Below are 27,701 nucleotides of genomic sequence, written 5' to 3' on the forward strand. Positions count from 1 at the left end.
ATTCCACCACTGCTAAGCATATTTCCCATCAGTCAGCAAGCACTGGAGATACTATATCTACAATAACAGTGAATCTGTCTATAGAGCCCAGGAAGGTATTTTGGAATCTTGAGAGCATCACAATATGCTCTCAAAAGCATGGCGTTAATTTTTCTCATTAATTTTTAGGCAATACCTAGGCTTCTGCTCTAGAACTGACTGCATCCTCTACTTCATCAGGACACACAAGCTTGGACCCAAAGCAACAGAATGGAAGCCATCTGGACATAATGTTGGAAAAATCGATTCAATGGCTCCAACAGGGCTCCAGAAATTCCTCAGCAGCCTTGCAGAGGGCTTCATTTTCCAGAAGGCCGAAGCACAAACAAGTGGATCGCTCTCCCGGATCTGACAGCGCAAAGGGGGAAGAAGAGGATCCAATTGAAAGGGAAGGAAGAAAACAGTTCGCAAGCCTGGACAGCTCAGTCAAGCAGGGGATTCAACAGGAACGTTCAGAGTGCAGCATGATTGTGAACTTCTGGCTAGGCTCCATTTTCTTTATCAAGGGAGGTGCGGAATAGCTAGCATGGAACGAAGCAGCTTACAATATTTCGGAATTACTATACGCGATCTTTAAGCGAAATAGTCCGATAACGGTCCTGCGATATTATCGACGGAGGGACTTTCCTCTAAATTCCGCCTGGGGTTCAGTGAAATTTTACCCTCTTTCCCCCTTTTTTGCGCGCGTTGGCGTACTGGGCGCCAACTAACAGTCTTGCCCTGGTTCGCGAGGAAGGCGAGGCTTCCGAGCGGAGTCGATTTGTTTGTTCCCGCCAATGCCGTGACTGGCGGGCCTCCTTTCGTTGCCACTTCTGCAACCGTGCTCTTGGCCGGGCGGAGGCGGAGAAAGGCCCCTGGAAAGAGAAGCCGCGGAAGCTCTTCGACTTTGGAGTGTCCGAGGTTGCAACAGCAATTGCTATATGCGCACTATGACACAATTTCCTACCGAAGAAGTCGGTGCGCCAGAAAAACTTCCTCCGCAACATTAGGTTCTCACGACAATCCTCCCACCCATCCCAAATATTGAGCCAAACGACCTGTTGCTTTCTTACTGCTATTTCTAGGTGCTCTCAAGTGTCCCGGTTCCGGCATTGAAAGCGAGGCTGAGATTCCACTTCATTCCTGCCTTTCACTCCGGCCCGGCCCACTTTCCAGTCCTCCTGGAGTTGGACTGGAGTTAACAGCTTCCAGAGAGAGGGCTGGGGTGGGTGGAAGGTAGCAGGGTTATCTGTTGCGCCAAAAGGTGCTCGTTACATAAAAAACACCCACACAACACGTTTTACGGCTCCCCTCTTGGTGCGTTAGTCGTCTTGCAAGTCTAGCCACTTCCTAGCCAAGCGCTCGCGTTTATAACGCTCGAGGAGCCGCACTCGGCTGGCTGCTCCAAGCCAAGGAGGTCGCAATTACTGTTTGGATGAGAACTCACCCGAAGATCACCCAGTGGAAGTCGAGAAAACACCCCAAAAGGAGGCAATGGCGAACCCCTTCCTTTGTGTTACCTGAAAATCAGCTAAGCTAATCACCTTATCTATTTTTCCATCTTCATGGGGCCTTAAGATTGTTCTTGTTCAGGTCAGATGACTATACTTTGTGTGTCTGAAATACTTGGGGCTGGGAATCGAGGGGTGGTAGGTGGGGTCCTTTAAACCATTGTTTGTTTGTTTAAATTTATACGCGGCTCATCTCACGTTTTGGCACTGATATGGTATTAAACTTCCCATCTGCTGCAAACATATTGAGGGCGACTTCAAGAGATAGATAGAAGAGCCCTAGATCTTCTATCAGATGGATAGATAGACAGACGGGCGGACAATACAGAGATAGAGACATTTTTTAGCGGGAAGCTTTCTTCCTTTTTCCGCAACACTGAATTTGCCCTGTATTCCGCAACATTGAATTTGTCTGTGCACTGAGTTCAGATGGCTTCTTCACCAAGAAGCTGGTGGAACCGGTTTAATAGGCAAAGAAGCAGCTGTTCCGTGATTCCTCGTCTAATTTTTTTTATTTCTTTCCTGACGGATGGTGATGGCTTTGAGAGCTTCCTTCCGGAGGGAGAATTTGCCAGCAGAAACTCTGAGGTTTCTGCGTTGCCGAAAAGCTCTTTTTACAGAGATTATGCAAATCAGTCAAATTTTCCGGCCAAGGTTAAGCGAAAGGCAGTTCACTTCCTTTAAAAGTATTACTTGCCACCTTGAATTTCCAATTGGAAGTTTTACGTCCAGTTATCTTCACAGGAAAAGCATTTCCGGGGAAAAGAAAAGACTACGGGTTTCACCATAAATTGCTACGAAATTTTTAAAACCTATTTAATAGCTTCCTTTTTTCTGAGGTGAGTAGATTTTATTTAATATTATTACAAAACGGTAGCATAATAAGCTACAGTTTTTAGAAAATAGCTATTTTCTAAATAAATCACGTGAACATAATAGGGTTATGTTCACGTGATTTATTTAGAAAATAGCTATTTTATAGAATTATATTATTCTATATAAATCACGTTGAACATAATAGGGTTACTTCTTGAAACATAAATAGATTTTCTTATACAGTAATGGGATTGCCTATTTTGCCAAAATAATTGCATAATTAAATATATTGGTATATTTTAAATTTCATAGGTTTTTTATTTAAACGGACTTTATGCTAATTTTTGTTTTTAATTGCTATCTGAAGATGGACATAATATTCCAGTTTTCTAAATAATTTGCACAATGTTGTAGAAAAGTATCCAATTTATTTTGGGATTATTATACATTTTACCACTAGTAATGTATATTTTAGGAGTACATAAACATTGTTTATGAACTCTCTGTGACTAATAACTTTCAGCAAGTAGACAATATTTCAGTTTTAAATGAAACTAGAAGCTAATAAAGAACACTGATTTGTTATATTACTTGAATATAAAGTAAGTAACATTTTAGTTAATTACCAGAGAGAGTAAATATTTTGAATTGATTTACTTTTGAGCAGATAGTAAAGATATTGGCGTTGGGCAGCTAGTACATTGAAATAAAAAAAAAGCTGTAACTGTCCTTAATCATTAACCAAATTATAACAGTAGTTGAATTAAGATTCCATGTACTTTCATAAGATACAGTTTTGCCTAGGAAGATCTTGATCTTGATGGCTATTTTGGGGACAGATAACTAATGGCTGATTCCAAGATTCTTTCATTTTATTTCTTTTAGATAATGTTTTAGTGTGATGGCTTTTCTTTGGCATGGATTTCATGTTGATAGTTCAACAATAAAGTTATATTTAAATTATTTATATCTTTTACTAATTAATAGTAAGATACTGTTAGAAATAACTTTTGTGTAAACTAATGATTACTAATACACATGCACAGGCATACTCGTACATATTCAATATATTTACTATTGGCAATGTTAATTCTGATTTTTAAATTTGAGGGGGTGTTTTTTTTTCTTCCTATAATTTAGTTCTGTATAATTTTATTTTTCATGTATCGGTCTTTAATTTGCATCTCTTTTTGTTTATCTTTTTTATTTCTCTTTATTTTTTGTAATCTTCAATAAATGAAAAAAAAATACTAAAAAACCTTTGTTGCCTAACAAAGTAAATTATCCAGAGACGTTTTATTTAATTCTCTTTTACTGTACAGTACCATACTGACATTTTTTTTTGGGGGGGGGGGGGTTTGTATGTGTGGGAGGACTGGAGGGAAAAATGAAGAAACAGCAAGGTTTCTTGTAAATGATAATAATTGAAAACGGAAAAGTATCAAATATTTACAGCTTGAATGTATTGAGTCTTTTGCTTCTTTCCTTTTTGTAGAGTAAAACATGAAACCTGCTTTAGCTGATTACTGTATTCTAGTCCTCTCATTTATCTGTGTACTCAAATCAGGTGAGTTCCTTGTAAACAACTTTCTCAAATACTCGGTGAGAGTTTAAAAATGGAGCAATTGTATTTATGCTAATTACACTGGTTATTAGATGTAAACTTTTACTTTTCTTTTAAAATTCAGCAGGCAATTTTTCTGTGCAATATGGACAAAAGTGTTTCATACTGTGGAATGCATGCTGACCTAGGTTGAATTACAGACTCTGGTACAGTAGTATGAAAGAAGTGTAAAGTGAGCTATGCTATTTTTTAAGTGGGTAATTATAATGACAATTTATAATACATAAACTTAACTGCTAAAAGCCAGTGTGATAATTGAATTGTACACATTTTAAAGTTGCCAAGTTTGAGAAACACAGGTCTAGCTAATAGAATCAATTCCAAAGTGGATTTCTGAGATGCTATTTCATGAAAAGAAAGGTAACTTTAGATTTGTATTTAGATCGCTATTGCAGTTAGCTTTGTAATGCTGATTTTATCTCTTCTTTTTGCGCTGTTCTAATTTATACCATGGTTCATAAAGGAGTCATAAAAGTGAATTAAATATTTCAGTGCAGAGGTTCAGTGTGGTTTTGTAGCAGGATTATGATTATGATTATAGGTAGTGCTTGGCTTATGACCTCAATTGAGCTCAACATTTCTGTTAAGTGACATATTTCTTAGGTGAATTTTGATTTCTTTTATGACATTTCTTTCCACAGTTATTAAGTGAATCGTTGCATTTGTTAAGTTAGTAACATGGTTGTTAAGTGAATCTGGCTTCCCCATTGATTTTGCTTTGTCAGAAGGCCGCAAAAGGGGATCACGTGACCCCAGGATACTGCCACGGTCATAAATATGAGTCAGTTGCCAAGCATCTGAATTTTGATTGCATGACTATGAGGATGCCGCAATGGCTATAGATATGAAAAATGCTTCTAAGTCACTTTTTTCCATGCCATTTGAACACTCACTAAATGAACTGCTGTAAATCAAGAACTACCTATGTAAGCACATTCATTGTAGCACTTTTTTCCATATTTGAGATATCGAAGTGCTTATTAAGTTTTTTGAGGTAAATGGAAATGGATCCCAGGCAAATTAAATTGGGGATGTTTCCTTTTGTAAAGGCCCTGATCTTTTCTTCTCTGAAAACCGGATAATCCCTGCTGCTCCAACACCCTAAATGTTGGAGAAGCAAAGGTGACTGTGTAGAGATAAGGGGATAAATAAGAAAGTTTTCCTCATTTCTTAATTTATATTGTAAGCCATAAATGATGGAAACTGCAAGCTGCTGTCATAAACAAAATAAGATGAAGACGACGGTCCTATCAAAAACTGTCTGAGAAAAAGCGCCATTGAATGAACTGAGATTTGCTTTTGAGTAAGGTAAAGGTAAAGGTTCTCCTACACATGTGTGCTAGTTGTTTCCTGCTCTAGGGGCGGTGCTCATCTCCGTTTCTAAGCCGAAGAGCCAGTGCTCTCCGAAGACATCTCAGTGGTCATATGGCCGGCATGACTAAATAGCAAAGGCGCACGAAACGCTGTTACCTTCCCACCAAAGTGGTCCCTATTTTTCTACTTGCATATTTTACCTGCTTTAGAACTGTTAGGTTGGCAGAAGCTTGGACAAATAATGGGAGCTCACGCAGTTATGCGGCGCTAGGGATTCGAACTGCTGAACTGGCGACCTTCTGATTGACAAGCTCAGCATCTTAGCCACTGAGCCACTGCGTTTCTTTGCTATTGGGTAGCCATAGCTAAACTTGCATGTCAATATTTTTCAAAACAGAGTACTACAAAAGCATTCCCCAAAATGTATCTGCAATGTAAATTCTTGGAAAATTAAGTATGAGTTTGTTTAGCTCAAGGGCTGCAACAGTGTTACAAACATGCTTAGGATCTCCCCCCCAAATGATCACAGCCACAATCCAAATTGGGTGGATTTTGATAGAGAGTTTTTTTTAAACAATGGACTTATTGTTGGAATGTATTGTTTAAAACACAATGATTTCCTCCCCTTCATGTAGAGAAATGTTTCCAGAAATATGAAAGGGAGAAGATATTTGAAGAAAACAATCCTTTTAGGCTTGACTGCCCAATTTCACACTATCAACGTACAAACTTTACCCTGAACTGGTACATGAATGGAAATGACACACCTTTGATTACACCGCCTTTTTCAAGAGTATTCCAACAGAATACCAGCCTCTGGTTTATCCCTACAATAGCTCAAGATTCAGGATTGTATCACTGTAGGTAAGGAATTGCATTTATTGATTCTGGGAGTGGAGGGGGTTGTATTTTGATACATCATTGGGAATTTAAATTGTTGTTGGGGTTATCTAAGTTTAGCGAAATCTATACCAAAGTAGATAACTAGGGTTTTTCTGCAAAAGTGCCACATTACATCCTGGGAAGCCTTCCTTGGAGCAAGGGTTGAGAAGTCGGTATCACTTTGCAACATTTATAATTGTGTGGAATTTGAATTTTGTGGGATTGGTTTCATGATTGAAGTCTTCTTGGGCATTATCAGGTGGTTGGAAATGGTGGCAGCTCTATTTTAATTGGTCTGCCTTAGTCTGCAGTGCATGGTTTGAATCAGGCATTTGATTGTGTGGTAGATCATAACTAATTCTATCTATCTGCTGATGGCTCTTTTATTAGAGCGCCAACATTAGGCAAGTAATTGTCTACATAAACAACAGAAAATCCATAGCTTTCCTATAGGTAGAAGCTGTTTTGGTATAGGATTTTTTTCCAGCAGTCCCAGCATTTTCTAGAGGACAATGATGTTTCATATCATTTTGTTGTTAGATATAAAGCCCTCAGGATTGTTGACAGCAGTTTATACAGGGGACAGAAGCCTAGCATTAGCACTCAGACTTATATACTGCTTCATAGTACTTTACAATCCTCTCTTAAGCAGTTTACAGAGTCAGCATATTGCCTCCAACAATCTGGGTCCTCATTTTACTGACCTTGGAAGAATGGAAGGCTGAGTCAACCTTAAGGCTGTCAGGATTTAGCTTCTGGCAGAATTAGCCTGCATTACTGTATTCTAACCACTGCACCACTATGACTGTTAGTTTATTGAGAATATGAAGTACACCTTTGTCAGATGTTTCTTTAGCACTATAGCACTATAATGTCATGCTGAGAAGTTTTTGAGAGATGACATTTGGGATAACAAGGCTACTATCAAACCTACTTTAAAACCACATGACCACACTTCTAAATCTATGCTGACTAAATAAATTTGCATTGCAACTTCTTGGTGGGGGGACCCACAGCATTCTTAGTTCTTTTTAGAGGTTGATGTGTTTTGTGTGTGAGAACTTGAGAAGTGGAAGGAAGTGATCCAGAAATAGCAATCTATTAAACAACTGCAAACAAAGTTATTGACAAAGAGGGAGTAAATCCTTAACTTTCTTCCTACATTCTACTTCCCTCTTGTGGTCTGTAGCTGATGAGATGGGAAGAATCAATTTCTCAACATTCATACTCCCAAGAGTCTTCAGATGTAGTTGAGGTTCTTGAGTAATACTGTTTAATACAGATAGTCCTCAACTTATAACCACAATTGAGCCCAAACTTTCCATTGCTAAAGCAAGACAGTTGTTAAGTCAGTTTGCCCTATTTTATGACCTTTGTTAACCAAATCATTGCAGTTGTTAAATTAATCGTACGGTCATTAAGAAAATCTGACTTTTTCCATTGACTTTGTTTGTTGGAAGCCAACTGGGGAGGTTACAAATGGAGGTCACATGACCATTCAACAGTGCAACTATCATAAATATATGCCAGTTGCCAAGCACCCAAATTTTAGTCATGTGACTATGGGGATGCTGCAATGGTTGTAAGTGTGAAAAACAGTCGTAAGTCACTTTCTGCAGTGCTGTTACAAGTTTGAATGGTCATCAAACAAATGATTGTAAGTTGAAGACCACCTGCATGCCTAAGAGCTACTACTGTAGAAGACATACTAGGAACAAAATGAGCCACACATATAAGCTCTTTCTATTAAGTAGTACAGTGGAGCTGTTAACTTATTTAAATCTCGATAATACAGAGAATACTCTGTCATCACCATTACTGGGTGATTTCTTTCTTTCCTTCCCTTCCTCCCTCCCTCCCTCCCTCCCTCCCTCCTTTCTTTCTTTCTTTCTTTCTTTCTTTCTTTCTTTCTTTCTTTCTTTCTTATCAGATTTGTGTAGCCACTCATCTCACATCATTCTGGGCAGCATTAAATAACTGAACAACAACAAATATAAAAGTGAGAAATATAAAACAAATATCAACTGATTATATAACCATGTCTATGGGGATTTCCAGAATGTCAAAAGGGATGGAGCTAATCTAATTTTTGGGGTGTGTCTGTAGGAAGAGATTTTTCCATAAAATGGGCGTGTACTGGTTGTGCTCTTACTTGATCATAGCCTGTTCCCCAGCAGAATGTAGAACTGCCCCACCCCCAACTTCACTGATGAACTACCTCAGACATTAGTAGCACTGAGGGCAATACCCTGTTTTAACATCCAGGTCTGCTGCTGCAGCCTTCTAATAGCTTTCTAATATTTCGGGGAAGTTAAAATGGTTATCTTGTACTCATCTTGTAAATGAGGAACTTACGGTTAAAGAAAACAGGAAAAGAACTATGCCTCTGTCCCCTGAATCACAAGATCTTCAAACTGCAGATAAGCTTCCATTCTCAGGCAAAAATAAGCAAGCTATACTTAGAGAATGAACTTTAAAGATAATGCAAAATTCAAGCATAGCCCATGCCTATGTTGGGATAGACAGTATGCCAACTCAAATAATGCTTCTTATTAAAAGTATTAGTATGAATCAGGGAAGGTGGTTCATTAAAAAATACACTTTACATAGCCCACCTGCTCTCTGCCTCCATCCATGGTATGTAAGGTAGTGAATTTGGTAGTGATTGGACTTAAAGTAATTTTATTTAAAATTTACATTCTTCCTCAACAATGAGGATTTTCCTCCAACAGCATTTGAGATACCCCTGAATAATGTTTTTATCTATTTGCTTTTATTGTTTGTTATATTTAAAGTCTTCCCAATTCCAGACAAACCTGGTACAGCTTATGTTTTAAAGGACAAAAAATAACAATAAAAAGAAAAAAAGCATGTGTATTTTGCATCTATTTTTATAGATATTGATCTAAATGGTGAATGATTTTAACCTCAGACTTGGACTAAGGGATGATTTACTGATTGCCCAGTTAAATAGTTTTGGACATGGTGGCAATAATGTATAAGAAAATAAAATACAAAGGTTTGGTAAAATATTCAGGCAGAAAATAGAATTGTTCTGTATAAAAAATAATAATTTTAATATTTTAATGTTTAGTTATAGGAATTCAACAGTATGTTATAAGTACAGCATCCAAATTGCAGCTCTCAATAATAGCGCTGGTCTTTGTTTTAATGAAAATTACCACCTTGAGCAAACCTTGTTTCCAAAAGGATCATCCCGGATTGTGTGTCATCAAGTGAATTACTTTGGACAGGAAGTAGATTATTCTTCCATTCAGTGGTATAAGGTACAAATGTTTTAAAATTCCTCCTTCTGTTTTTTTTTTTTTTTAGTGGATATTAAATGAGCCTGTCTCTTGCTTTTCCTTTGTAATATTAGCACAGTAGCAGGGGAGACACTTTGAAGAAGCAGGTGAAATTATAATTCATTGCCCACTGAATTTAGAGACTAATTCCTTGAATTGCCTCCGCTGCAGTGGTGAAATTCATTTTTTTTTACTACCAGTTCTGTGGATGTGGCTTGGTGGGCGTGACAGGGAAGGATACTGCAAAATCTCCATTCTCTCCCCACTCCTGGGGGGAGGATATTGAAAAATCTCCATTCCCACCCCTCTGGGGCCAGCCAGAGGTGGTATTTGCCGGTTCTCCAAAGTATTCAAAATTTCCACTACCGGTTCTCTAGAACATGTCAGTACCTGCTGAATTTCACCCCTGCTCGGCTGTGATCTCTCAAGGTCTGTGGACCACTTATATTCTGTATAATCCAGTTCAAAGCGTTGCTAGGAGGAAAGCTAAAAACAAAAGTTCACACAGAAACACAAACATTGAGAATAATAAAAATAATAAGAAAAGAAAATTACATGCCTCTTTGTTCAAAATCAATGTGTTGATATGTCTATAGAATAAAGACTGACAAGTTGAATTCAGTGGTGACTACATGAAGAATACAACCTTCTCTGAGATATTCTTTCAATTGTCCACAATACCCTAGACCAGGGGTGTCAAACTTGATTTCATTGAGGGCTCCATCAGTGTTGTGTTGACCTTAGGGGGCCAGGGGGACGTGGCCAGGGAGGGTGTGGTCAGCTCGACATCACTCATCAAGGCTTTGTTTTTGGCTGTGATGGCCTCCTGCAGCCCTTCTCCAAAGAAAATGCAGCCTGGCTGGGCTGCATATGGCTTCCCCAAGCTCTGTTTTCATTGGCTGAGGCACTACGGGCTGGTCCTTTGCTGTTTCCACGGCAGCCCCACGGGCCAGATCTAAGCACAGTGCGGGCCCCATCCAGCCTACGGGCCTTGAGTTTGACACCCCTGCCCTAGACACATGCACAAACACACTCACATATACACAGAGCATAAATCAGATTTATAAATGTATGAAAATGTAATAATAATATTTTATGTAATATATTTATTACATAAATAATATATATAATTCTCAGATATATGTTAAAACAAAACACTACAACCTTTAGCAGTCTAAAAAGTCCCAAGTAAACAATTTTAAGCCCTTTCCTAAGCTGTAAAAAAGAATATGCTAGCTTCAACACTGGTGATAATGACATTTCACAGTATGTATGATTCCTATCACAAAGGGGGCCATATTTACTACATATACATATATATATATATATGTGCTGCAGGTAGAATGTTAAATAGGACCAGTAAAATGAGCTTTATTAAAAACCTAAGAGTGTGAAAAGGGCTATAGAGCAATAGGGAGAATGCAGTGGTGGGTTATGACTGGTACGCCCTGGTACGGGCATACCGGTGCCTGCCGGGAGCACCAGGTACTGTTCCGGTATGATGCTCCAGAGGCCCACCCGCGCTCCTTACTGGTATTTGGGGTTTTTGGGGCGCGATGCTCCGCCGAGCAGCTTGTGGTAGATCAAGAACTATGGAGGCGTCACAGTAAGTATGCATGTGCGCGCTGTGCTCGTTCATGTGGTGGACGCTCAGCCCCATTGCATCGTACCAGTTGCAACGGGATCTGGAACCCACCACTGGGAGGATGCCAGGTAATTTGGGCCTATGTCATATATTAGTAACAGATATATGACAAACACACACACACACACACACAAGCTTCTTTTTACTTTGGATGCCCCCATACAGCAAAAAACCTTGCATTATGCTCAGAAAGCAATTAATATTGTTGTTTTAACATAAAGGTCTTCCAATACTACTTATTACTTTTGCTGCTGCATTATTGACCAGCTGCAATTTCTGACTACCTTCTGTGGTTGCCCTACTAATAACATATTTTAGAAAACAAATCCTGAGGTGATTAGCATCTGTGTCACTGAAAGTAAGTTTCCTGCTCTAGGTAGAGACACAATCAGTTAATCATCAAAAGCTAGTGAAAGGTCCCATTTGCCACTGTTATTATCTGGGTGTCCAGTAACCCAAACTATGAACTAATATCTTTTTACAAAAAGCAGTTGAGTATATGTATGTGGAGGTACATATGCACAGAGTAATCAAATTTACATACTGATAAGCATGTGTCATTGGCAGACCCATTGAAGTATGTTACAATTTAAGAAGCATTTTCTTCCCCTTTTTGTCATTGAAATATTTTACTTTGCTATATTTAGGAATGTGAGTCAGTACAAGGAGAACGATTTGCGTTGTTCAGAAACCAACTTATTATAAAAGAATTGAAAAAAGATGATGAGGGAAAATATTTATGCAAAGGAACCTATACTTTTAGGGGAAAGAAATACAATTTTTCAAATAGTATTTTAATGAATTTATTAGGTAAGTAATTGTGTTATCAGCAGTGTGGTAATTTGCTCCTATATTATCTGGGCAATGAATGTTTTCCACTCTTTTTTTCTGTCTGCTTACTTATATTTATTTTACCTATTTAATGCAGTTTTCAAAATGATCATGTTGTATATTAATCTATCTAGCAATTGAGACATGTGCCACTATTATACACATAATGTCAAAACAACATTTAATATTCCAAATGTACTTTTAATCAGTGATACTGTATATAATGCATGCAATTGCAGGGGATAATTCACAATTAAATATGGTTTACAACAGATTAATCCTTTTTTATTCCAGTTAAAAGTATTAGAAGTTCAATTGCCAGGCCAGCATGAAGATTCTTTAAATAAAAACTAGTTGGTTCTTTTTATAATCTTTGAACTAATAATGTATTTAGGTAAGTCAAGCTTTATCATAGGTCCATGATGGCGAACCTATGGCACGTATACCACATGTGGCACGCGGAGCCATTTGTTAGGGCCCTCGAGGCATTGCCCTGTCAGCTCTAGCACACATGCGCGTGCTGGCCAGCTAACTTCAGCCTTCTTTAAGGCCGTTTTTTGCCCTCTGGAAGGCAAAACACCAGCCCTACGGGCAAACCAGAACTTTGGGAAAGCTCCAGAGGGCAAAAAACGGCCCTATGAGCAAACCTGAAGTCACCGTTCCTGAACTTCCAGGTTGCCCATAGGACCATTTTTCGCCCTCTGGAACTTCAGGGAAGCCCCTGTAGCCTCTGGATGGCCTCTGGGGGGGGAGGAGGCTGTTTTCACCCTCCCCAAGCTCCTAGAAAGCCTCTGGACCCTGGGTAGGGGGGGAAAGTGCGCCAAAAGCGTGGGGGCGGGGGGCGGTTGCGCTGGTTGCATGCATGTTCACTGGGGTTGCGCCCATAGCATTATGGGTGTGGGCGTGCCCACGCACAACCCCCCTGCGCTCCCCTGACATAGGCGTCACCTTTCCTGCTGTTGCTGTGGTTGATGATTGGGAATTGACAAAAATTAGGCATTCTGGATTATTGTTTGGTTTTAATTTTTGTATGCCACCAACATCATTTTTTTGAGATGGGTGACCATGTAAATATTTTATCTCCATCTCCAGCTCTATCTTTCTTTCTGTCTGTCTATCTATGGTATGTATGTATGTATGTATGTATGTATGTATGTATGTATGTATGCATGCATGCATGCATGCATGCATGCATGCATCTATCTATCTATCTATCTATCTATCTATCTATCTATCTATCTATCTATCTATCTATCTATCTATATCTATCTATCTAGACACCCCCACCCACCCCCACACACACGTTCCATGTTCCAAACGTATTTCTAATACTAAGGGTTTTTACAAAATCTCCATTTGTTGTAAAACCCATGCTCTTGCACTGAAAAATATGAAAAAGCTGATTTTTAAATGCCTTAGGGATGGTAGCTTAGGGGCCAGCACTGTTATTCATTCAAATATTGAAAATATTAGTGTCCCCTTCATTAGGTCATAGCAGAGGGAAATAAAGTAGCAATGGCTGTTAAACCATCCTGATTAAAAGTCAAAATCCACCATGATATTCATCTCCCTGAATAGTGTCCCAGCTTTTCACATATCAAAATGATTCACAAGAATTGCTTTAGTTATAGGCATCTCTCTTCCTAACCACAGTGACATTAGGGTAGCACAATGCCCTTTTCACCATTTCCTACTTCCCTTGTGCGAATTCAATAGAGAAGAGGCAGAGTTTGCATTGCTATGTTTCTTTTGTTACCTGCTCCATCGTGTTGCCATTGGTTTGGAGTTCACATGAGCACAACATCTTTTTGCTAGTCAATAAAGAATTTCCTCTTCTTAAAAATTTCTTCACAAGAATTGCAGGAAAGTTGCAATACTTAAATTTTTAAAAAAATCAGCTGTATTTTGGAAAATTGGAAAAAGATGGGCTGTTTCAGTAAATGGCAGTGAGGTACAGTACTTGCTCAAATTCCAAGTTGTCTTATGAATCATTTTCAAAGCATTGTACTCCAAGTATTCATCTGAATAGTATTTAAAATTTAGTTCTGGGCCTGAATATATTTTGCCTTTTTTTCCTTTGCTATTTCTTTTGCTATTTTATATATATATATATACTGTATTTTAAAAATACTTAATTTATTTACGTATGAAAGCCATTGGGATTTTTCTTGGAATAAAAATGCTATAGATATTGAATTCATACATACCAAGCTATCAGGAGTTTATGTACATCTAAGATAATCTTTGTAATGTGTTTTGATATTCTGTTTACTTAACAAAATTTTGGCTTAAACAAATGCTTATTATGTGACATATAGAATATAGACATATAGAATAGAATTCTTTATTGACCAAGTGTGATTGGATACACAAGGAATTTGCCTTTGGTGCATATCAGTGGTGGGTGTGGCTTGGTAGGTGTGGCAGGGGAAGGATACTGTAAAATCTCTATTCCCTCCCCACTCCAAGGGAAGGATTCTGCAAAATCCCCATTCCCTGCCAATCAGCTGGGACTCAGGAGGCAGAGAATAGATGGGGCGGGGCCAGTCAGAGGTGATATTTACTGGTTCTCCGAACTATTCAAAATTTCCGCTACCAGTTCTCCAGAACTGGTCAGTACCTGCTGAATACCACCTCTGGTGCATATGCTCTCAGAGTACATAAAAAGAAAAAGAGAGGAAAAAATACATTCATCAAGAATCATAAGTTACAACAGTTAATAATAGTTAATCATAGATTACTAATAAGCAATCAAATCATACTAGGAAACAAACAGAACAATGTAAATCATAAAAATACAAGCAACCTGGTTATAGTCATAAGTGGGAGGAGATAGGTAATAGGAAGGATGAGAAGAATAATAGTATGAATGACTTAAATACTTTTATATGTTTTTGTGTTCTATCAAAAGATTCAGCCAGGAAGAGAACTGAAATTTTGTACCCCCTAAACAATACTATTGAAGCTGATGTTGGTAAGTTCTCTGGTATTATCTCAATTTAAAAAAAGACAATAAAATTTTTATAAACCATTTTCAATTTGCACACATTTTAATCTCAATGATGTAATGACATTCAGGGTGGGCAAGACGAAAAAACGACATGCTTTCATTAAATTACCCAGATATAAATTTATTTATTTATAAATCTATTTATTTAAAAAAATAACTTTCTATTTTCAATTTTTAGGATCCAATGTCTTTACAGAGTGCAATGTATCAAGTTTCAGAGACAGTTTCATTCCTATATCCTGGAAAGTAAATTATACTCAAGTTGACAGTCTATTTAATGGTAGAATCATAGAAGGAAATCAGTAAGTATGATATATATTTTAATACATAAATTAATCAAGCACAATTTGTTTTCATTTTGTAATAGATTTAATGCTCATGCACTAATTAATTATTGTGATTTATGACACAGAGTGAGCGGAGGAAAGGAACAGGGGCAAAGGTTAGAAGCAGATAGACAAAGCAAAAGAAATGGCTGTCTGTAAAGTTTCGCAACGATGCCTGATTAATAATAAGCGACCCGATATTGTAATACAAAAACCAGTGCTTTATTAACAGCTTCATTAGGCATTCTTCATTAGGCAATTCTTATTCGCAGCCATTTCTTTTGCTTTGTCTATCTGCTTCTGAAGTTTGCCCCTGTTCCTTTCCTCCCCTCACTCTGTGTCATAAATCACGTTGCCCAATAAATACACCCATCTCAAACCAGCTACTGTAATGTGAGATCCAGCTCCGCCTACGGTATGTGTGGAATGTCAACATGGGGAGTTGACAGACAAACAAACAACTTGGTGCTGTTGCCAAACAAATGATTAATTATTTCAGAATCTTTTGTATTATATAGACCCCTAAATATTCTGATATATTTATATAATCCCTGTCCCAAAGATGCTTTTTCAAGAGGCGACTGGACTTTCCTGTTTTCCTAAGAAGACATTTCGCTTCTCAGCTAAGAAGCTTCTTCAGCTGTGACTGGGTGGTGGGGAACGGAAGGATTTACATTCCATGCAGGCAGCTGGACATTTGCATTCTTTTAGAGAGTCGTTGAGGCCACTTGACAAAAAGGATCTTTGGTACAACTGTGACCTGGATGAGAATCTCCATAGAGATTTAGTTATGCACCTTGGGATGAACACTCTTGAATGATATGGGAATAGGAACATATTTTGAGAAAAGTTGCAGACTACAGGATCTCTTTCAGCAGTTCCAAAAGGGCTGCATGCCCATTTGCACTACTTGCCAGTAGGTGGCCCCAAAGACACAGACAAATCTCCAAATGGCCTCAACCACTCTCTAAAAGAATGCAAATGTCCAGCTGTCTGCAAGGAATATAAATCCTTCCATTCCCCACCATCCAGTCACAGCTGAAGAAGCTTCTTCAAAGAGAAGCCAAATGTCTTCTAAGAAAAAAAGAAAGTTGAGAAAGTTTTTGAAAAAGAACTTTTGGGACAACCGTGGCCTGGATGACTGAGAATCTCCATAGACATATATAATCCCTGTCTACTGTATCAGTAATGAAATTCAGACACAGCTTCTTTGCAATTAACTACATAAGGCATAAGCAAGTTGAATAGGCACTGTAGGGCATAGTGCTATATGGTATCAATTCTTAGCATATGTGAAACACTGCAAAAGTAGATGATATAGCTAGTCTTTCTGGCATCAAGTGTTAACTTAAGTTGAGATTTTGAACCTGAACCTTTGTGTGAACATGACAGTTCTTTACAGTCTAATTTAAATATAAAATGTATTTATTTAGTTTGTCACTCAGGTACAAAATAACAAGAAGAAGAATAAACATGAATAAGAACACAGGAAATGGGTACAAATAAATGGGGACAGTAGGTCAGGGGCATTAGGCACGCTGGTGCACTTATGCATGCCCCTACTGACTTCTTAGGAATGGGGTGAGGTCAACAGTAATATATCTCTAATATATTGCAATTTTAATATAGAACAAATATTCCAAAGGATGGAGCAGAGATTTTTACGGTGTCTCTGAACATTACAAAGTTGAAAACTGAAGATTATGATCAGCAGTTTACTTGCCATGCAGGTGAAGTTGCAGCATACATCAAAATACAGCGCCCAAGTATGCCATTTTATATTTGATTTCTAAATGTACCTTAGAAAGAATGCAAATCTAGAACAGAAAAAAGGGGGAAAGATACAGATGTAGAAATAATGAAATATTGCTGCAGCATTTCAACCTCTGAAATACTGAATATAGAAGTGAGAAATAGAATGAAATGGAGACATTCTGTGCACGTATTGGAAAGCAAGCCACATAGTTTGTTGTGAAATGTGTTCTGATATGCATAGAATTCCACCCATAGGAAATTCTATGTCTATCAGAATTTAAGTTGTACTTGGATTGCTTGGATTGCACCAAAAGTCTTAAAATATTTTTCATTTTTTTCCCCATTTAGTCTGCTGCAATTTTATCCCATAGAATATAACAAACAACCAAACTGATGCAGGGATAAAAATGGAAAGTTTTCTAAGATATAGGGTTGCAACAGTCTTACGTGTAAAATGTCCCTAAGTGCTGTTGTAACATCACTAAACGAAATGTTAAGACAAGGACAACCTGTAATAAGATCTTAAAGGAGATGTCCTGAACTAATGCCAAACATTGCCACCCAAAGAGTGGTGGAATATGATACCAAAGTCCCCTTGTTCCTTCCATAGATTATATCTTTGGTTTTTTTGTTTTTTTGTTTTTGTTTTTTTGATCCTAATATCTTGTACCATCAAAGGCATTAGCAGAATAGAAGTGAGTGACAATTCCTCTGTGCAAAACTGCTTATTTTGTGTCCAATGTAACTGAAAGCCATATAGCTATTTAATGACTTTAAATTTGTGAAAATTGAATCTGGATTACCCCTTTGATGTAAATATATTTCCTGTTGGCCAGCACCACAATTACTTTTCTCAACATACCACTCATACGATTTTTATCTAAGCTTTGAACTAGAAATCAAGACAAACATACTTGCTGAGGAAAGCCAAATTTGGCTCAGTGATTTCTAAGTGCTGATCATTATTCTAACCATTGCATAGAATACTGTATTTAACATGATTATTTTTTTTTCTGATTTAGCAAAAAACTATGCAGCTTTTGTGATATTGATATTACTACTGATTATTCCTATATTAATCTGCATCTTGTTCAAGATTGAAATTGTCCTTTGGTATCGGAAATCATGTCGCCCTTTTTTTCATAAAAAAGGTAATACTCTGTTTATATTAAAAGGGAAGAATAATAGTATAGTCATAGTATGGTGTGAATGGAATATATGAGCTGCCGGGAAAAAGGGGGGCCATGGGAGAGGGGGTGGGGTCTACGGGGATAAGGGAAGTCAGAGCATCCCAGTCATGACTGGGAGGGGCAGATATGGGGGGAGTTGTAGGGCTAGCCATTATCGGGGAACAAGGATTCGCTACATTACAGCGATTGCTTGTTCCGGCCCCTCAGGCTCAGCTCAAGGATCTGGTGTCAGAGGAGTACAGGGCCCCAGTCTCAGGTTGTTGTTGCTAAATGCCAGGTTGGTTGTGAACAAAGCTCCCCTCGTCCGAGATTTAATATTGGACGAGGAGGCCAACCTGGCATGTATAACCGAAACCTGGCTGGGCCAAGAGGGCGGTGTTCCCATCTCAGAAATGTGCCAAGATGGGTTTCAGGTGCTCCACCAACCACGACATCAGAGAAGGGGTGGGGGAGTAGCAGTCATCGTCTGAATGTCGTTAGTTCCTCGCAGGATCCCTGCCCCAGAGATTATGGGGTGTGAGTCTCTCCTCTTGAAGTTGGATCTAAGGGTTCAATTGGGCTTGCTATTGATGTACCTGCCTCCCAGCTGTGTCACGACAGCCCTGCCTGTGCTACGAGAGGCAGTAGCTGGGTTGGCGGTGGAGTTCCCCAGACTTATGGTATTGAGGGACTTTAATCTGCTGTCTCTCGATGAACGCTCAGATGGGGCACAGGAGTTCATGGCTTCCATGACAACCATGGATCTGACCCAGGTAGTTCAGGGTCTGACTCATAGGGCGGGACACACGCTTGACCTTGTATGTCTCTCGGGGCAGTGGAGACATCTTGATTTAAGGGGAATAGAGACTTTGCCCTTGTCATAGTCAGATCACTCCTTGCTGAGGCTTAACTTCAGGACACTACCCCCCCCCCACTGCAGGGAGATGGAGCCGATTAAATGGTTCCGCCCCAGGTGCCTGATGGACCCTGAGGGGTTTCAGAGGGAGCTTGGAGAGATACCTGACTCCCTTGTCCGCAAACCGGCCGAGTCTTTGGCCGCTGCCTGGAATAATGCGGCGGCTGGAGCATTGGATCGGATTGCGCCTTTGAGGCCTCTCCGCGGCAGCAGCTCCAGGAGGACACCTTGGTTTACCAAGGAACTCCGGGAGATGAAGCACCAAAAGAGACGCCTAGAGCGACGTTGGAGGGCCAGTAACTCTGAGTCTGATCGATCACTACTAAGAGCCTTTATTAGAACTTATCTAGTGGCGATACGGGCGGCAAAATGTGCGCATTTTTCCGCTCTTATTGCATCAGCGGAATCTCGCCCAGCCGCCCTGTCTAGGGTGACGCGCTCCTTCCTGAAAGATGAGGAGGTGGGGGAACCCTTGCAGGGAAGAGCTGAGGAGTTTGTTCAGTTTCTGTCGGATAAAATCACTCAGATTCAGACAGACCTGGACTCCGTTTGGGCAATGTCAGCCGAGAATCCGAGGACTAGTCTTAATCAGATTTTTTGGGATGAGTTTGAATTTGTCACCCCAGAGGAAGTGGACAAAACCATGGGAGCGATGAGTGCCTCCACCTGTTTATTAGACTCGTGCCCCTCCTGGCTGGTTTCGACCAGCAGAGAGGTGACATGAGGCTGGCTCCAGATGATTATCAATGCATCTTTGCAGGTGGGGTTTTTCCCGCAACCATTAAAGGAAGCAGTGGTGAGACCCCTCCTCAAGAAGCCTTCCCTGGACCCAGGTGTTTTGAAAAACTATCATCCCATCTCCAATCCTCCTTTTTTAGGGAAGGTTGTTGAGAAGGTGATGGCGCTTCAACTCCGACGGACCTTGAAAGAAACAGTTTATCTAGACTCCTGTCAATCTGGTTTCAGGCCCGGATACAGCAAGGAAACTGCTTTGATCGCCCTGACCGATGATCTCTGGCGGGCTAGGGATAGAGGACATTCCTCTATCCTGGTGCTTCTTGACCTTTCAGCGGCTTTCGATACCATCGACCATGGTATCCTTCTGTGACGCCTGAGGGAGGTCGGAGTGAGAGGCACCGTATTACGGTGGTTCTCCTCTTACCTCTCTGACAGGTCGCAGTCGGTGTTGGTCGGGAGGCAGAGGTTGACTGCTAGGCCCCTTGAGTGCCTCAGGGTTCGATCCTGTCCCCCCTCCTATTTAACATCTACATGAAGCCGCTGGGCGAGATCATGCGACAGCACGGGGTAAAGTATCATCAATATGCTGATGATACTCAATTATATCTTTCTGCCCCTTGCCAGCTCAGTGAAGCGGTGGACATGATGTGCTGATGTCTGGAGGCGGTTAGGATCTGGATGGGGGCGAACAAACTTGTGTTCAATCCCGATAAGACTGAGTGGCTTTGGATGTTGCCCCCAAAGGACTGTTTGGACAGTCCATCCTTAACCCTGGGGGGAGAAAATTTACGTCCCTCAGAGAGGGCTTGCAATTTGGGAGTTGTCCTGGATTCGCAGCTGAAATTGGAACATTATCTATCGGCTGTGACCAGGGGGGCTTTTGCCCAAGTTTGCCTGGTGCAACAATTGTGGCCCTATTTGGATCAGGATGCGCTTCTAACGGTCACTCATGCCCTTGTCACCTCGAGGCTGGATTATTGTAACACACGCTACATGGGGCTACCCTTGAAAAGCATTTGGAGACTGCAGTTGGTTCAGAATGCGGCCGCGTGGGTGATTGTGGGTGTGCCGAGGTACACCCACGTTACACCTATCCTCCGTGAGCTGCACTGGCTGCCTATTGGTCTCCGGACTCAATTCAACCATTGATGTTGGTTATCACCTATAAAGCCCTACATGGCTTAGGGCCAGGATACCTTCGAGACCACCTGCTGACACCTACCTCCCAGCGACCAGTAAGATCCCATAGATTGGGCCTCCTTCGGGTGCCGTCAGCTATACAATGTCGGCTGGCGGGCCCTTGGAGGAGAGCCTTCTCGGTGGCTGCTCTGACTCTTTGGAACCAGCTCCCCCTAGAAATCTGGACCATACCCACTCTGATGGCCTTCAGGAACGCCGTAAAAACTTGGCTGTTCCGGCAGGCCTGGGACTGTTGACCTCACTATTGAGGTCCGGCCCCGACTAGAATGAATTTATGATGGATGATTGTGGTTTTAAATTGTATTGTTTTTATGTTTTTTATATTCTGTTTGTAAGCCGCCCGGAGTCCTTTGGCAACCCATGATTTAATAAAAGTTTTAAATAAATAAATAAATAAATAAATGGTGGTGATAATATAATCAGTAATTATTGGGCTACTGGGTGTCATGCCAAAAAATCTTGGACAGCACTTAAAAAAACCTCTGTATTGGGAGTATTTCCAACTGTCCTTTACAAAAGGCCACACTTCTTGGCTGCACACCTTGTATTAGGTGATACAATATGACATCCTAGGTTAGGAAGAACTCAGTGCATATGAAGACCAATACCAGCTGAAGAACTGGTAATTGTGATTTAACATTTTGTATATAACAGTTATTTAAAATGTTATATGCTATTCTTTTTAATTCATTTCTATGTTTTTAACAGAACACAAGGTCTGAACATTTTAGATGTCTGTGTGTTTGTGTGTGTTTAAATAAATGTTTATTTTTTAAAGAAAACACAAGGTCTGAACATTTTAGACTAGATAGATAGATAGATAGATGATAGATAGATAGATAGATAGATAGATAGATAGATAGATAGATAGATAGATAGATAGATAGATAGTCTAAAATGTTCAGACCTTGTGTGTCAGCGTTCCAAATATCATGGAGAATTAAATCAGAGTCCAAGGCAAAACTATCTTTAAAGTTCCAATTTAATAAGACAGACATATTGGCAACGAACTGGGAAAAATCCCAATTCTAAAAACTTCCTGGGATTTCACCCAGTTGAAAGTTCATGATCTTATCCCCATACCTATATTTCCATCACATGGTCCAATCTTCTTCAAACACGCTGGCATTTCCATCCATCTAGTTCCGGTCAGATGCAGAGGTGCGGAGACAAAAGATGACCTTGGACTTCTAGAAAAGAATGACAACAACACATTCCACAATTCTACTCCTTTCTATTCCCTCCTCTCAACTTCTACACTAATGAAACAGCACAGTGAAATAAAAGAGAGTGTGGCAGGCCAAAGATCCTAAAAGGGATATAACTGCAGGCCTGACATTGTGTTTTCTTAAAAAAATAAACATTTATTTATCCGTATTTTTGGAGTATAAAACACACCTTTTTCCCTCAAAAAAGAGGCTGAAAATCTGGCTGCGCCTTATACACTGAATACAGCATTTTGTGCCTCCTGAAAACAATCCCCCTTCACCAAAATGGCCGTGCATACCTTGTACCAGGCTTTCAGAGAGCTCCTGGGGGCTGGGGAGGGCAGAAATGAGCAAAAAAAAACCATCCTATTTTTTTGCTCAATTTTGCCCCTCCTAGCCCCCAGGAGCACTCTATAAGCTTCCTAACGTCCTTTTTGTTTGTCAAAAAAAGGGGCCCATTTTTGTGAAAAACAGGCCATTTATTGCTTGCCCCCCTCCCCCCCCCAGCAATGTTCTACAAGCCTCCTAAGGGCTATTCATGCCCTTTTTTTGGAAAAAAATTGGGCCCGTTTTTGCAAAAAACGGGTTGTTTTGGGGAGGTTTGAGGAGTGGAAAACCTTTTTTTTAATTTGCCTCTTCAAAACCAGGTTTTTGTCATCTTTAGTTCTCAATGGGGTTGCATTACCCTGTTCAGATCCACTTCACAACTTAGGGATTCTCCTGGACTCATGACTCCTGCTGAAACAGCAGGCGGCAGATGTGGCTAGCAGAGCCTTTGCACAGTTTCACTTTGTGCACCATCGGTGACCTTTCCTGGATCTGGTGCGTCTTATACTCGGGTGCATCTTATATTCCAAAAAATACGGTATGTGTGTTTGTGTGTGTGTGTATATGTGTGTGTATGTGTGTGTATGTGTATGTATGTATGTATGTATGTGTATATGTGTGTGTGTGTGTGTGTGTGTGTGTATATATATATATATATATATATATATATATATATATATATATAGTGTCACAACCCCTGGTATGCCCTAATTTTGGGAGGAAGCTAACTGCTTCCATTATCTGTCTATCGGCTCATCACAAGAGTCCATCACGACAGAAACCCAATATTTTTACTGTTTCCTTTGTTACATTTGTTGTATTTGTGCTGATAAATAAATAAAGGGAGACTAGTATAGATCTATTTCAAGCTATTTAGCTCTCATCAGCTAGCCATACCCTTACTGAGATTCGAATCTGTGCTGTATTGCATCTTAGGCAGATGTCTTAACCATTAAGTCACAGATCCTCCTCCTTATCAGCTGAAGCCAGGGAGGTAGGTAACTTAAAGTTGCTAAGGTTCAGAAACATTTTGTATAATTTGTATAATTATATTTGTATAATGCTCACATACATGTACACACACACGCGCGTGTGTGCGCGCGCACACACACACACACACACACACACACACACACATATATATATATCTCCCTGTAATCCCTTGTTTGGGGTGCCCTCCCTGACACATATTATGCAGAGTTTGCAGCAGATATTTTCTCTTTGAGCCCTGATTAAGAAACATCTGTTAATGCCTAGTATTGGACTCTGAAAGAAGAGTGGGGTGCAAGCGTCTTCACCTCTAGGTCTCTGCACTACTCACGCTCTGAGCATTATACAAACCTGAGCATTATACAAATATAATTATACAAATTATACAAAGTGTTTCTGAACCTTGGCAACTTTAAGTTATTAGACTTCAACTCCCAGGATTCCTCAGCTTACACTTGAGAGTCCCTGAAGTTGAAGTCCACACGCCTTAAAATTGTCATAGTTGAGAAACACTGATATAGATTCCCATTTGTTACTTTCATCATCATTCAATATAAAACAGACATGGTTTGTTCTGGAATCAATCCTACTTCCAACTGTTTCATGTATTGGGGAGGGAGGTTGTTAATAATTTCTGAAGCAGTTTTGTCTTTTACTGTCAGTTTCAGATGGAAAAATCTATGATGCATATGTGTTATATCCAAAAATCAGCAACCAAGCTGACTTTGTACTGAAAGTACTGCCTGAAGTTCTGGAAAAACAGTGTGGATACAGTCTCTTTATACCTGGAAGGGATGATTTGCCAGGAAAAGGTAAATGTAACCAGTCTGATGTTGCTTATTTACTATTTGTTTTACTTATATATTGAATTTTGAGACTTCCCATCTCACTCAGAGCATCTATACAGATTCACAAGTGGTCTTTCCACAAAATCTGGTACAATAGACATAATTATTTATGCAGTCCAGAATCTTAAAAGTCCTCTTCAATTCATGCAGCATTTTATATCATATGAAAACAAAGGCAGAGTTTTTTTAAAAAAAAAATGGGGTTACTGAGGAGAATGATTAAAGAAGGAAGACTTCTGCTACTAAAAATGGAAATATTTTTAGAAAAGAAAATAACAATAACAATAATATGCCCTGTCTTGATCTCCTTTTATATCTGCAGAATTATCATTTAAATCATTTTAAGTTCTCAAATCAGTGCTCTGTTGAAAGCAATATGAGGAATTTAAAAAGCCGCTCATTATGATTGCACCCAAGGAAATCTGCAGCTGGGATCAAGTCTATAAATGGGCCAAATATGCATGTATGTAAACAATGCAGGATTGCACAGTTTTATAGTGCGGCCCATTTTGAATGCCAGTTAAGTGCAGGGCCTGCATGGAGGCTCGAGGAGGGTAACAAATTGGCCTCCTGGAAGTTCCAGAAGTCCGGAAATGAGCCCATTTCCGGCCTCCGGAAGGCAGAAAAATTGCCATGTTTTCAGGCCGTTTTTCGGGGCCATTTTTTGACCTGAAAAACAGTATCCGGCTTCTCTTCCTCTTGCAGCCAGCTTTCCCAGCCTAGCTGCACACATGCACATGTGCACACACACACAGGTTGGATCTTTCTTTCTTCATGCCCCTCCCCCCACCAGAGACCCCTGTATTCCCTCCCCAATCATGCCTATCCCATACAGGTATCACCCACACAAGTGGCATAGAGTTGGCCATGCCAACTCTGTCACGTGACCCACTCAGCCACGCGCACCCAGCAGAGAACTGGTTGTTAAAAAATTTGGAACCCACCACTGACCCATATACACACATACCTATGTTATGGTGCCTTCTGTTGAATTACACGACAAGGAGTGTGAGATGCATTCATTTTTACAGCACCTATTTTGGCCTTTATGTAGTAACACTTTAAAAGCATTCAGTGATTAATTTCTTGTTCTATTTTTTCAAGAAGTCTATATTTCAAGGCTTGTTAAAAGTATTATTTTCTTGTATATAGAAATAGTCTTGATTCTAGGCATTGTTTTTGGCCCATTATTGTGTCATCCATGTGTATCTAAAACAATATAAGTTTGTGGATATTAACATTTGGTGCAATCTTTATCTGTGGTGATTTATAGCGATAGTCAACGTTGTTGATGACACCATTACGCAAAGCAGGAGGCTGATTATGATTCTAGTAGCTGGGTTGTCCAGCTCAGAAGAGGCTCCTGAGCAGAATATAGCAATGTATCATGCTCTTATACCTGATGGAATGAAAACTATCCTGATCGAAATGGGTAAGATAAAGGATTACAGCAACATGCCAGAGTCCATTAGATACATCAAGCAAAAACAAGGAGCTATCAGATGGAACGGGGACATCACGAAGAAAGGCTCTTGTTCGGCAAATGGTTCCTTTTGGAAAAAGGTCAGATACCGAATGCCACCAGAACGTCAAGGGTCCCAAGGACTAGCTTTGATGCCAATCACCCAGATGATAAAAGAATAGTCTTGAGATCATTTCAGAATCCCTCTGGAGAGACGTTTACATTGAATTTGATGCAACATGTCCTATATTATGGAGATGGATTCCTAAATTTATATGTAATGTTGGAACTGATTTTCTTTTTTATTCATGAGATTAAAGTATGTACAGCATTTTCATTTTTTAAAAAAATGATATGTGAACAGGGATTATTTGATAAGGAATTTTTGCTTATAAAAATGGTGCAAATACCCATGATTTCCTGACTAATTTTATACCATCCTTTTAGTTTCAGATACCAATCCTGCCTCAATGTATGTTTCCAGGTTCTGTGCAGCAGCACTCAAAATTCATCTGATGATGACCTGTGCTATAAACCAGATTTCCTGAGCACTAGTTTACCATGTTATTAAAGTGCTTTGTTACTTGGTAGATCTAGTTTTCTACATATTAACCTTTTATGCTCTCCTGTAATGCTCCTACCCCTTCTTTTAGGCACTCATTTATGTTTTCACTTTGTAGTATATTGTTTATATTTTCTAGATTTTTCTTATAAGTGTGTTTAGCTTTTTATTTTTGATATATCCTTTAAGCTTCTTAAATGACCCTCAGTGTCTCAAATATTTCATTTTGACTTGCTCAATTTTTTAAATACAATTTTTGGAAGATTCTCATTTTCAAGAGAGAACATTTGCATGTGCACACATACAGATTCCTGAGGAATAAGCCCAACGAAGCTCAGACATGGTTGTAGAACTCAATTGAGCCAGAAAACTGGTTTCTGAGATGCCTTGGGTTAATTCCTTGTGGGAGGTTGCATTTCTGCTGGCATCCTATTTTTGAACCTCTGCTCCCCTTAGTAAGAACTAAGTGATGCGTTAGATAAGCCCTTGAATAGGGTCCACTCTTATTTTTACAGACTGTTTTTTGTAGCTATACTAACATAACAGGCTAGGAGGCCTGAAACCTTTTGAATGCCCTGTCATTAATATTCCCTTTTGTTAAGCATTTGAAATAGGCCTTACACCATGTGTGACAATGCAAAGTATTTCTCTTCAAACCTACAGACGAGTCTTTTCGCAAGGTTCACCCTGCTGCTTTGGAAGATTTTTCCAGCTGCCTCTCCTAAGCTTCATGAAGAGACAAAGATAGATAACATCCAGGAGCAACTTCTGAGAACAGTTACACAAGCTGGAAACAGGCATTATTCATTTGAAGAGAGTTGCTTTTCTTACACTCCTGTGCTACATAAAACACCCCTTTGGGCTGCCTTGCACAGCTGTAGTCACTGTCTGATGCGCAAGATGACTGGGTTATTTTGGGCTTATCCTCAACAGCTGCAAAATGCCACATTATTTGGAAGAGGTCATTTTTAAAAAATTTCTTCTTATATAACATATAAACAGTTGACCATAAGCACAGTTGACCTTTATAAGCACTTAGTGTACTTATTTTATATACATTTATTTTTTTAATACAACTGAGAGTCTGTTTTTAGCAGTATATTTACAACACACTCTTTTTTACTTGTAAATATATTCTAGTGTATGTACATTATTTTTATGATGTGAACTGTCCAGAATTGATTAAAACCATGTGGCTGCCAAAGTAGAATTAATTAAATAAATAAATACTGTTTCTCCTTCTA

The 27,701-nt window shown here is 39.5% G+C and overlaps 1 protein-coding gene across 2 annotated transcripts; it reads left to right on the top strand.

Annotated features, from left to right (window-relative positions):
- Nucleotides 1-27,701, top strand: LOC116514921 (interleukin-1 receptor-like 2). Of its 2 annotated transcripts, XM_032226763.1 has the most exons (12): nt 1-1,611; nt 2,274-2,368; nt 3,841-3,912; nt 5,919-6,147; nt 9,260-9,452; nt 11,763-11,925; nt 14,858-14,920; nt 15,135-15,258; nt 16,912-17,048; nt 18,060-18,188; nt 24,248-24,397; nt 25,707-27,701. In XM_032226763.1, exons 3-12 carry the CDS (start codon nt 3,849-3,851, stop codon nt 26,075-26,077), a joined length of 1,623 nt encoding a protein of 540 aa, XP_032082654.1. In that variant the 5' UTR covers nt 1-1,611; nt 2,274-2,368; nt 3,841-3,848; the 3' UTR covers nt 26,078-27,701. The 2 variants fall into 2 exon arrangements, with proteins under 2 accessions (XP_032082654.1, XP_032082655.1); XM_032226764.1 differs by lacking the exon at nt 2,274-2,368.

The sequence above is a fragment of the Thamnophis elegans genome, chromosome 11 (assembly GCF_009769535.1).
Source record: "Thamnophis elegans isolate rThaEle1 chromosome 11, rThaEle1.pri, whole genome shotgun sequence".
NCBI classification, from domain to species: Eukaryota; Metazoa; Chordata; class Lepidosauria; order Squamata; family Colubridae; genus Thamnophis; species Thamnophis elegans.

Coding starts and splice junctions, on each gene's coding strand:
- LOC116514921 (XM_032226763.1), top strand. CDS start 3,849: ATGAAACCTGCTTTAGCTGATTACTGTATTCTAGTCCTCTCATTTATC. Junction 15,259..16,911: donor AGAATCATAGAAGGAAATCA/GTAAGTATGATA, acceptor ATTTTAATATAG/AACAAATATTCCAAAGGATG. Junction 24,398..25,706: donor GGATGATTTGCCAGGAAAAG/GTAAATGTAACC, acceptor GGTGATTTATAG/CGATAGTCAACGTTGTTGAT.